Source organism: Schistocerca cancellata, chromosome 1, assembly GCF_023864275.1.
Source record: "Schistocerca cancellata isolate TAMUIC-IGC-003103 chromosome 1, iqSchCanc2.1, whole genome shotgun sequence".
NCBI lineage: Eukaryota > Metazoa > Arthropoda > Insecta > Orthoptera > Acrididae > Schistocerca > Schistocerca cancellata.
The window spans coordinates 379,233,416-379,245,443 of record NC_064626.1 but is presented as its reverse complement, the minus strand read 5'-3'; the positions used below and the strand labels follow the sequence as shown (position 1 = coordinate 379,245,443).

The following is a 12,028-nucleotide window of genomic DNA, read 5'->3' as shown; positions in this document are numbered from 1 at the left end:
TGTCTGCGTCTGGAGAGTGTACACATGTAGTGAAATTGTGCATTGTTTTTCTTGTGTTTCTGGAATAAACGAACCGTAATAAAAGTGCCTTAACGTAAGAAGTTGGTATTTTTGGTGCGTGGACCATCACTATAGCCATAAAAACCCACAGAGTATTCGCTTACAGTTCTTCGAAGTATGGGATACAAGTGTTGCGTTCCCTTTTGCCAGGGAAATTATAAATTCCAAAAAGGAACGAAAGTGCACATGTTTCGATTTCCCAAATGTGTGAAGTTGAGAAATAGCTGGATTGCAGCTATTCCGAGACAGGAATTTGTGTCTACGCATCATTCAATGGTAAGTAAATGACAAAAAATTTATAGTGTGTTATTTGTTTCCATTGCACTGCATTTGCCAATTGTTTTTAAATGTATGTTATGTATCATGTACCAGTATAATTTGTTTCTTAATTCTGGACCATTGCTGCGAGGTTAACACGAAGCAACTAATGTCACACAGAATAGTTGTGTTAATTAGTGTGGCTCGAAAATATTTAGTATTCCTTATCAATCCTACCGGATTATTGAGTTTCCAGTACTTTTCTTTGGAAGAGCTACAGAATGATTTTGTTCAGTTTTACATATACACCTATTCGGAAATAATTTCAGTTTGAGTAAACTATCTTAGAAAATTGCTTTAATGAATTCAGTGTTCGACATATTAAGCAGTATAGAAAGCAGAATTTCGATGTAAGTGCACTGTGATTAAATTAACAGCACTCTGTGACACGAATTTCAGTCAAGGACATAGGAGAAACAATGTTTTCATGTTTAAGGTTCTAAAGTTCTGGAGAAACAGGGAAATGAAATATTTTTTCGGGTTTTTTGATTTACTGGGTGATCAAAAAGTCAGTATAAATTTGAAAACTTAATAAAGCACGGAATAATGTAGATAGAGAGGTAAAAATTGACACACATGCTTGGAATGACATGGGGTTTCATTAGAACAAAAAAAAAAAAAAACACCCAGTATTGCTAGACGCGTGAAAGATCTCTTGCGCGTGTTGTTTGGTGATGATCGTGTGCTCAGCCGCCACTTTCGTCATGCTTGGCCTCCCAGGTCCCCAGACCTCAGTCCGTGCGATTATTGGCTTTGGGGTTACCTGACGTCACAAGTGTATCGCGATCGACCGACATCTCTAGGGATGCTGAAAGACAACATCCGACTCCAATGCCTCACCATAACTCCGGATTTGCTTTACAGTGCTGTTCACAACATTATTCCTCGACTACAGCTATTGTTGAGGAATGATGGTGGACATATTGAGCATTTCCTGTAAAGAACATCATCTTTGCTTTGTCTTACTTTGTTATGCTAATTATTGCAATTCTAATCAGATGCAGCGCCATCTGTCGAACATTTTTTGAACGTTTGTATTTTTTTGTTTCTAGTAAAACCCCATGTCATTCCAAACATGTGTGCCAATATGTATCTCTCTATCTACATTATCCCGTGATTTATTCAGTTTTCAAATTTATACTGACTTTTTGATCACCCGGTATTAAACATTGCGTCAGGAGGTGCTCAATTTCGTCGAATGATTTGAGTTTCGTGTGAGGTCAGCAAATTTTGAAGTGTAGAGGAAAATTTACCAAAATAACGAGGGAAATAAGTTCTTAAATTCTGTTGGAGCTCCAGCTGCTTTATTTAAAACCAAAAACGTCTGCTTGTTATTGCATATTGCCGATTTTTTGCTGCAAGAAAACATAGCTCCTGAGGTAAAAGACAGAATTTAAAATTACAGTTTGTATTCGAGCCTAGAAACGCGTATTTAAGGCAAATAGTCAAAATAATTTTATGTCTTCAAATATCATAGGGCAGTTTTGTTGAGTTACTCTACGCAGTGATATAAATTTCCATACTTTCATTACGAGGCCATGTACATCTACATCTAAATCTACATCCTTACTCCGCAAGCCACATGACGGTGCGTGGCGGAGGGTATCTTGAGTACCTCTATCGGTTCTACCTTCTATTCCAGTCTCGTATTGTTCGTGGAAAGAAGGATTGTCGGTATGCCTCTGTGTGGGCTCTAACCTCACTGATTTTATCCTCTTGGTCTCTTCGCCAGATGTACGCAGGAGGGAGCAATATTCTGCATGACTCTTCGGTGAAGGTACCGGTATGTTCTCGAAACTTCAACAAAAGCCCGTACCGAGCTACTGAGCGTCTCTCCTGCAGAGTCTTCCACTGGAGTTTATCTACCATCTCCGTAACGCTTTCGTGATTACTACGAAGCGCGCTGCTCTCCGTTGGATCTTCTCTATCTCTTCTGTCAACCCTATCTGGCACGGATCCCACACGGCCGAGCAGTATTCAAGCAGTGGGCGAACAAGCGTACTGTAACCTACTTCCTTTGTTTTCGGATTGCATTTCCTTAGGACTTTTCCAATGAATTTCAGTCTGGCATCTGCTTTACCGACGATCAACTTTATATGATCAATCCATTTTAAATCACTCCTAATGCGTACTCCCAGATAATTTATCGAATTAACAGCTTCCAGTTGCTGACCTGCTATATTGTAGATAAATGATAAGGGATATTTCTTTCTATGTATTCGCAGCACATTACACTTGTCTACATTGAGATTCAATTGCCATTCCCTGCACCATGCGTCAATTCGCTGCAGATCCTCCTGCATTTCAGCACATTTTCCATTGTTACAACCTCTCGATATACCACAGTATCATCCGCAAAAAGCCTCAGTGAACTTCCGATGTCATCCACAAGGTCATTTATGTATATTGTGAATAGCAACGGTCCTACGACGCTCCCCTATGGTACACCTGAAATCACTCTCACCTCGGAAGACTTCTCTCCATTGAGAATGAGATGCTGCGTTCTGTTATCTAGGAACTCTTCAATCAAATCACACAATTGGTCTGATAGTCCATGTGCTCTTACTTTGTTCATTAAACGACTGTGGGGAACTGTATCGAACGCCTTGCGGAAGTCAAGAAACACGGCATCTACCTGGGAACCCTTGTCTATGACCCTCTGAGTCTCGTGGACGAATAGCGCGAGCTGGGTTTCACACGATCGTCTTTTTCGAAACCCGTGCTGATTCCTACAAAGTAGATCTATAGTCTCCAGAAAAGTCATTATACTCGAACATAATACGTGTTCCAAAATTCTACAACTGATCGACGTTAGAGATATAGGTCTATAGTTCTGCACATCAGTTCGACGTCCATTCTTGCAAACGGGGATGACCTGTGCCCTTTTCCAATCCTTTGGAACGCTACGCTCTTCTAGAGACCAACGGTACACCGCTGCAAGAAGGAGGGGCAAGTTCCTTCGCGTACTCTGTGTAAAATCGAACTGGTATCCCATCAAGAAGAGGAAAGCACGAGAATCCCTAAGCGGTCTCCGCTCTAAAACTCGTAAAGTTGGTATAGCTTAACAGGAGCGTTCCGATACAGACCCGGCCATCAGTATGTGACGTCACAAGTGTGCGCGCAGGCCTGTAGTCTAGGTGGTGTCGGCTGGACGCGGCACAGAGGCGAAAGAGGGCCCGCGCTAGGCAAAGGGGCATGCTGTTGACTGACCCGGTAACTGGTATTTGCTGGCGAGCGGGGAGGGCGTACTGATGTATCCGATGCGAGCGATCCACGGGTAGGCGCCGAGCGCGGCGTTCTTGCCGCCGATGATGCGGTCGGCGGCGCTGAGGCCGCAGCGGGCGTGCTCCAGCAGGCGCCACGACGGGTGCTGCTCGGGGTCCGGCGGGCGCTCGCTCGCCGGCGCCGCCCGCGCCTCCTTCGCCACCACTGCAACACAACACGCCGGTCCGCGCTTACACGGGAGGCAACATGCACAGTCTACGAAAAAGAATCACTACTATTATTATGAAACGTCCCCTTAGAAAAATTTATGAATTACTGTGCTGATAAAACTCTTACGCTATTTGATTTTCAAACAGCTGAGCAAAACTCAACGTACTCAGACATTTCGCTCTTTACCTATTCTGATCAACTCTAAAATGACACACAATATTTTTAGCGTAACGCAATCTGACTTTCAATAATCCCTACAAAAGAATGGCCCTGACTAACATTAACCTATACCTTTCACAAATCACTTACCTCACAAAAATCTTCGTTACTCGAACTACAGCAATACAGCGAGCGCCACTACTGGCAGCTAAATAAAAGATTCTAACTACTGAAGGCACTAACAACTGATAGGCATAGTTAGCAAATGGAAGGGTTTGATAGAGAACAAACAATGTATTTACCTTAATAGTGTACAAAAGTCATAATATACAGGGTGTTACAAAAAGGTACGGCCAAACTTTCAGAAAACATTCCTCACACACAAATAAGGAAAAGATGTTATGTGGACATGTGTCTTCGGAGAACTCCATGGGATTTACAGACCGCACAGATTGTTCAGCTAGGTAACTACCCTTAAGGAATGCATATACAGGGTGTTACAAAAAGGTACGGCCAAACTTTCAGGAAACATACCTCACACACAAAGAAAGAAAATACGTTATGTGGACATGTGTCCGGAAACGCTTACTTTCCATGTTAGAGCTCATTTTATTACTTCTCTTCAAATCAAATTAATCATGGAATGGAAACACACAGCAACAGAACGTACCAGCGTGACTTCAAACACTTTGTTACAGGAAATGTTCAAAATGTCCTCCGTTAGCGAGGATACATGCATCCACCCTCCGTCGCATGGAATCCCTGATGCCCTGATGCAGCCCTGGAGAATGGCGTATTGAATCACAGCCGTCCACAATACGAGCACGAAGAGTCTTCACATTTGGTACCGCGGTTGCGTAGACAAGAGCTTTCAAATGCCCCCATAAATGAAAGTGAAGAGGATTGAGGTCAGGAGAGCGTGGAGGCCATGGAATTGGTCCGCCTCTACCAATCCATCGGTCACCGAATCTGTTGTTGCGAAGCGTACAAACGCTTCGACTGAAATGTGCAGGAGCTCCATCGTGCATGAACCACATGTCGTGTCGTACTTGTAAAGGCACATGTTCTAGCAGCACAGGTAGAGTATCCCGCATGAAATCATGATAACGTGCTCCATTGAGCACAGGTGGAAGAACAAACTAAAATGAGCTCTAACATGGAAATTAAGCATTTCCAGACACATGTCCACATAACATTTTTTCTTTATTTGTGTGTGAGGAATGTTTCCTGAAAGTTTGGCCGTGCATTTTTGTAACACCCTGTATAATCATACTGGTGTAAGAGGGCGATGAGAACTGATTAAATGTGATGGCATACAACCGAAATGAAACAGTCTGTCGTTGAGCTTATCGTGACACTGCCTATCCTTTAAGGTGTAGCTGCCGATAATGTGATAATTGTCTTACAGGCACGGAAAAAACAAACATCCAGAGGCTGAATTTGTCCAGTGGTTACATTGTAAGACGTCGAGGTCTCCTCACCTTCATTGCTTACATATTCCGCCCTCACAATCATATTCCGCACATCAAGATGCTTCATTCGAACCCGAACTCTATAAGATAAAGTCAATGTTGTATGAATTCATGTAAACGATATGCAAATAACGAGTGCACACCGGGGTTGAAATACTCGAGGCTGGCGTACACAAATACATTCCAGACGCGACGGTCACGGGAGCTTTTAGTTCGAGAGAGGCACACCACACACTGGGAGGCCAGTCCCTTCAGAGCACGAGTCAACCTCAGCCGCCCGTGGAGCAGACAGCGTGTGCCCGAGTGAAAGGGGGAACGACCCCGTGTTCGGCTTAAAAGCAAATTCCGCTACATTGTGTGGGAGCGTCCAAACTACACATTCTTTACATATAGCACGCAGTTTCAGAGATTTTCACAGGGAGACAGCAAACGCCAAAGGCCGTACTACAGATTTCTGGATTGGTCGCCTTAAATGAAACGTCATTCTCCCGTTTTAGGAGAGCAGTGCTGATTGGCAGACGATATTTCTCACGCCTTGAGCTGAAGGACTAAAGGAAGAGACCGAAAGATATACCCCTTCACGTTTGGCGTGGAGAGGCACTGTTCCGTTGTCGCTCTTGGAGCGAGGAACAAGTCTCTCCTCAGTACTTCACTGGGAGAGCACCTCTGTCGAGGGCGAATCGAAGTGCGACTCTATATTGAGTCGTTGCGATTAAGCGTTGTTCACTGTGTTGGCCGACACACTTACTGTGCGGTCTGAATGGAGAGAGTTACAGTTAAACGCCTGCGAGCGAATTTTTGAGTGGCATCGAGGTGGACTGGTTATCTGACTGGTGTACCACGCCAATAGTTAGACTAGGGGCGAATAGGAATCCTTAACTTCATCAAGGCGTAGGGAGAGTTTGATTGGCGAAGGTCAATCCAGATAGAACGAGAGTTATCTTATTTGTCAGCAGCGAGCGGTGCAGACAGCAGTCATCGCAGCTTACGGTATTGTGCGCTACAGCAATTGCGAGCCCCATTTTCCTCCACAACAGTACACTTCACTGCATTCCACATGCGACAGCCTCGACCGTACCTAGCAACATTCTAAAGGACAATTATTCAAGTTGAGTAGGCGCGCCTCTCAGCCATTCTGCCAAGTCAATAACAATCTTAAACTTTGTATAGAAATTTCATTAGCGAATCCTATCCTTGAGAGGTAACTTCACATTCCGAAAAGAACCAGGATATAACTTGTTCAATTCATAACTAAAAGTGCCGTTGTGATTTCTCAGAAGTTTTGCAAAATAAATAATAATTTTCGTTAGTTTCATGTTTTTCTTACACTAACTAGCACTACTCCAGTACCCAACTATCCCACTAGTTACGTAAGAAATTTTGTGAATTTTTGTGTCATTCCCTTACAGCGGACGACTCCAGAAGATATTTATTGCTGAAAGTTTTTCACGCATTTCTCATTAGAACGTTAGGAACGTCTGTCTGATTTCTGTAGTAGTGTGGGGGTGGAAATTGCATCTTGCAGGAGCCACAGGGTAAAGGGTACATCTCAGATTAATGCGTTGCGCAGAATAACAGAATAGCAGCTCAACCCCACGCTCACACCATGTAGTATGAATTGAAATGTCACACACTTTCCAGGAGCGATAATTTGCCTTAAAGGAATATGATTTTTTTATACACAGACCAGGAATTAAGCTAAAACAAGTTATTTTTACCCGTTATTGGCCAAAATCAGTGCTCACACCACAGTTGTAATTTTCTTACGTGCGTTTACCCACTGTTGATTGCAGTGACGCAAATATTCCGTCCTGCCGCTGCAAAATCACCCATACGAGAAAGAGTCATAGTAGCCAGAACACCTCCAACGTCTCGCAGCACAGTAAACAACTTTCCAGCCAGTTTACCATCCAGATTAACAATCGGCATAATTGTATACGAATGCATTATGGCATTGATACGAGAGTGGTTTGGAAAGTTCTCGGAATCACCACAAGAAGTCAGCGCTTTCAAGAGTGGTTTGAAAAGTTCTCGGAATCACCATGAGAGGTCAGCGCTAGCACAAAGAGTTGTTCACGTGGTATTCATTGGACTGTTCCTGTAAACACGTGCCACTCGTGGAAGAGAGCGATGACGTGGCTCTGTTGTTGTTCCCGCGTAGTGATTTGTGAAGATGGCAAAAATCGAGATTCGAGCAGTGATTAAGTACTTCGTAATGAAAGGTATGAAAGCAAAGGACATTTATGGCGATTTCCAGAATACACTGGGGGACTCTGCTCCTACATATTCAACTGTTGCAAAGTGGAAAAATGAATTTAAACTTGGTCGGGAGAGCTTAGATGATGATCCGCGCAGTGGTCGGCCAAGACGTGTCAGTACTCCAGAAATCATTGCAAAAGTGCATAAAATGGTCATGGAGGACCGACAGTTGCAAGTGCATGAAATTGCTCACACTTGCCAGGTGTCATCTGAAAGGGTCTATCACATTTTAATTGAAGAATTAGAAATGAAAAAATTAGCTGCAAGATGGGACCAAAACCATGTGCCGTCGCCATGGCAAAATTACACGAATTATTGCCACACCCGCCTTATTCACCTGATATTGCTCTGTCAGACTTCCATCTCCTCCAAAAACTGAAAATTTTTCTTGGTGGTGAAGGTTCACTTCAAACGAAGAATTGATAGACGGAGTTGACAACTATTTTGCAGGTCTCGAGGAAACTCATTTTCGAGATGGGATCAAGGCACTGGAACATCGTTGGACCAAGTGTATTAATCTACAAGGAGACTACATTGAAAAATAAAAAAAAGTTCAGTGATGTAAGTACTTTTTTTCTATTCCTTTCTGAGAATTTCTCAAACCACCCTCGTACAACTCTCTTGGTACCTCTGATTTCCAAGGTTGCTGTCATATGTATTTCCTCTTCAAGTCCTGATAGTTCAGGGGATGACCACAAATTCCTTACTCATCGATGGGATCAATTTGTTTATCTCATCTACAAGTTTTCGGGCCGATTCCATAGTTTGCAGTGCATCGTCAAGTTGACCCTGTGTCAGAAATTTCGTTTTCTTACGTCTTCCAATTCTGTTGCACTTTTTGAAATTATGCGAGCATCCACTGCTTTTCTCAAAATTGCTGTAATCTATGTCGCGTGTGATTTGACGTGCGTAACGTAGTAGGTCACTACTTTGCACATCCTGTAAATTGTATTGGGCATTCCTGAAACGCGCCAACACCAGTCTTTTTTTTTTTAACAAGTGTGCCTTGTCCTCCCTTGAATATCCATACTTTTTCTTATGCAATACACAGTCCTATTGCTGTGGACATATTCAAAATCTGTTCATAATAGTTTATGTTTACTATGCTCTTCTTGGCAACCGTTGTCCCTTACTATGCTTCATGGAGACAGGATTTGTTCCTTCCTGTCTGACAATGATGATGAACTGCATGGGTCGACACCTGTTTCAATATCACTTCCACTTGTTATCCACCTATCGCCATCATTGTACTCCTCATGTATACTGTCCACCCAGTGAACTTATACGACACACTCATTCCACTGAATCGTCTTGCAGAAACGCTAATATTTCATCTGCCGCTTCTTTCTCATTCTGCGAAATTCCTTGGGTTCCTTTCTGACGAAATGTCGACTTCAGCAACTGTTGTCGATATAATGCAATGTTTGTTTTCTGTATCGTGCCACTGATCTGCTTTGTATAACACCAGTAGCACTATAGCAATATTGTGAGTTATTCGTCGACTAAACCATTCAACTATGCTCCGTAGCCTAATGCTGAGCTCACCATTGGATACCTCCAGCTCTTCTATCTGTTGCCATTAGCACCCAATATTGTGGTTCCAGTATAGACAATATGTGGGGCGTCGAATACAATTAACATTATTGGGCTTCTGAGCCCTAGCACGTAAGGCATTCCTTATGAGATATACACTCCTGGAAATTGAAATAAGAACACCGTGAATTCATTGTCCCAGGAAGGGTAAACTTTATTGACACATTCCTGGGGTCAGATACATCACGTGATCACACTGACAGAACCACAGGCCCATAGACACAGGCAACAGAGCATGCACAATGTCGGCACTAGTACAGTGTATATCCACCTTTCGCAGCAATGCAGGCTGCTATTCTCCCATGGAGACGATCGTAGAGATGCTGGATGTAGTCCTGTGGAACGGCTTGCCATGCCATTTCCACCTGGCGCCTCAGTTGGACCAGCGTTCGTGCTGGACATGCAGACCGCGTGAGACGACGCTTCATCCAGTCCCAAACATGCTCAATGGGGGACAGATCCGGAGATCTTGCTGGCCAGGGTAGTTGACTTACACCTTCTAGAGCACGTTGGGTGGCACGGGATACATGCGGACGTGCATTGTCCTGTTGGAACAGCAAGTTCCCTTGCCGGTCTAGGAATGGTAGAACGATGGGTTCGATGACGGTTTGGATGTACCGTGCACTATTCAGTGTCCCCTTGACGATCACCAGTGGTGTATGGCCAGTGTAGGAGATCGCTCCCCACACCATGATGCCGCGTGTTGGCCCTGTGTGCCTCGGTCGTATGCAGTCCTGATTGTGGCGCTCACCTGCACGGCGCCAAACACGCATACGACCATCATTGGCACCAAGGCAGAAGCGACTCTCATCGCTGAAGACGACACGTCTCCATTCGTCCCTCCATTCACGCCTGTCGCGACACCACTGGAGGCGGGCTGCACGATGTTGGGGCGTGAGCGGAAGACGGCCTAACGGTGTGCGGGACCGTAGCCCAGCTTCATGGAGACGGTTGCGAATGGTCCTCGCCGATACCCCAGGAGCAACAGTGTCCCTAATTTGCTGGGAAGTGGCGGTGCGGTCCCCTACGGCACTGCGTAGGATCCTACGGTCTTGGCGTGCATCCGTGCGTCGCTGCGGTCCGGTCCCAGGTCGACGGGCACGTGCACCTTCCGCCGACCACTGGCGACAACATCGATGTACTGTGGAGACCTCACGCCCCACGTGTTGAGCAATTCGGCGGTACGTCCACCCGGCCTCCTGCATGCCCACTATACGCCCTCGCTCAAAGTCCGTCAACTGCACATACGGTTCACGTCCACGCTGTCGCGGCATGCTACCAGTGTTAAAGACTGCGATGGAGCTCCGTATGCCACGGCAAACTGGCTGACACTAACGGCGGCGGTGCACAAGTGCTGAGCAGCTAGCGCCATTCGACGGCCAACACCGCGGTTCCTGGTGTGTCCGCTGTGCCGTGCGTGTGATCATTGCTTGTACAGCCCTCTCGCAGTGTCCGGAGCAAGTATGGTGGGTCTGACACACCGGTGTCAATGTGTTCTTTTTCCATTTCCAGGAGTGTAGGTTGAATAGCTATTCGAGTTTATCAGATAACACGATTGTCCAGGCCTTCAGCAACTTCAGATATACAGTGTCAGTTCCTGGTGCTTTGGCATTTTTGATTTGCTTAGCTGTATCAGGTACTTCCACTATTGTTATCGCCTGTATTTCTATCTCATGATCGTTGACTGCAAGGGAGCATACATCCTGAAATTCGGATCGATCTTCCTTAAAAAGTTCTTCGTGTCAAGTCTTTCATCTACTTAGACTTATCAGTGGTTAGTTTATACTGCTTCTGTCATTTGTTCTTAGCTGTTTTATCACCTTCCATACTTTTTTGGTGTTTGAATTACGTATGCAAGTACTAATTTTTTTCGCATTTTAAGTCCCACTTAGTATTTTTTTGCTCTAAATACTGCTTTCTCTGCCTCCCCCTTTGTTAAACTTGACCATGGTTTAGACAGTTTTAAAACTGTCTTCTTCGGAAAGTATTGTACTTATTAACAAGTATTACGACATTGTTTGTAGAAGAGATATGGTATCATTATAATAAACAAAGTTACAGGAAATGTTTACAAATAATTTTAGTGAAGCATATCCACACAGAATCACATATTATCTATCTCTAATGTGGGAGTGTAGTACACGCACGTGTCATCCACATAATCAACATTTGAAATACGTGATTAAGAAGTGGTAACTCTCTATTTTTGAGCTTTTCCTTAATACTTTTTAAAAACCACACATTTGACAATGGATCTAACGACATATAGTTTGTCACTTGACAGATTTGAATGTATGTGACAATTAAAAACCTAATAAAAAAGGTGGCATCGGATGCTATGCAGCGTAATTATGCCACGTACAGAGCTGGTGACATGCGTCGGGTGTTACAAAATGCCCAGGAAAACAATGAATAAACTAAGGCACACTAAGCAGTGTATATACACCTAGAAATCACGATGTTATAGGCAGAATAAACGACGCTAAAAATAGTAAAAAGAAGGAGATGGATCTGCAGTGGCACGTCAGTTTGTGAGCTGAAGTTCATCATTTAGTATGCAGCCACTGTTTTTCTCTCAATGTTTTAAAATTTCGGTCTCTTCCCATTAATGTAATCTGCGCCCCTCTATTGCTTTGTGAAAGATTACAGTAGCTTCTGACTTCTTTGGAGTATGACCAGCAATAAACAAATGTTCGGCAAACGTGGAATTGTGTACATTACTACCTTTCTTT

General features: G+C 44.0%; 1 protein-coding gene across 2 annotated transcripts in view; it reads right to left on the bottom strand.

The window, feature by feature from the left end:
* The window catches only part of LOC126175002 (CLIP domain-containing serine protease 14D-like), a 241,053-nt gene that overhangs the window by 59,627 nt on the left and 169,398 nt on the right, over positions 1-12,028 (bottom strand). For both annotated transcript variants that reach the window (XM_049921490.1, XM_049921497.1), the window contains exon 4: positions 3,589-3,807. In XM_049921490.1, the coding sequence (XP_049777447.1) occupies positions 3,589-3,807 (219 nt within the window). The remainder of the gene's footprint in view (positions 1-3,588; positions 3,808-12,028) is intronic.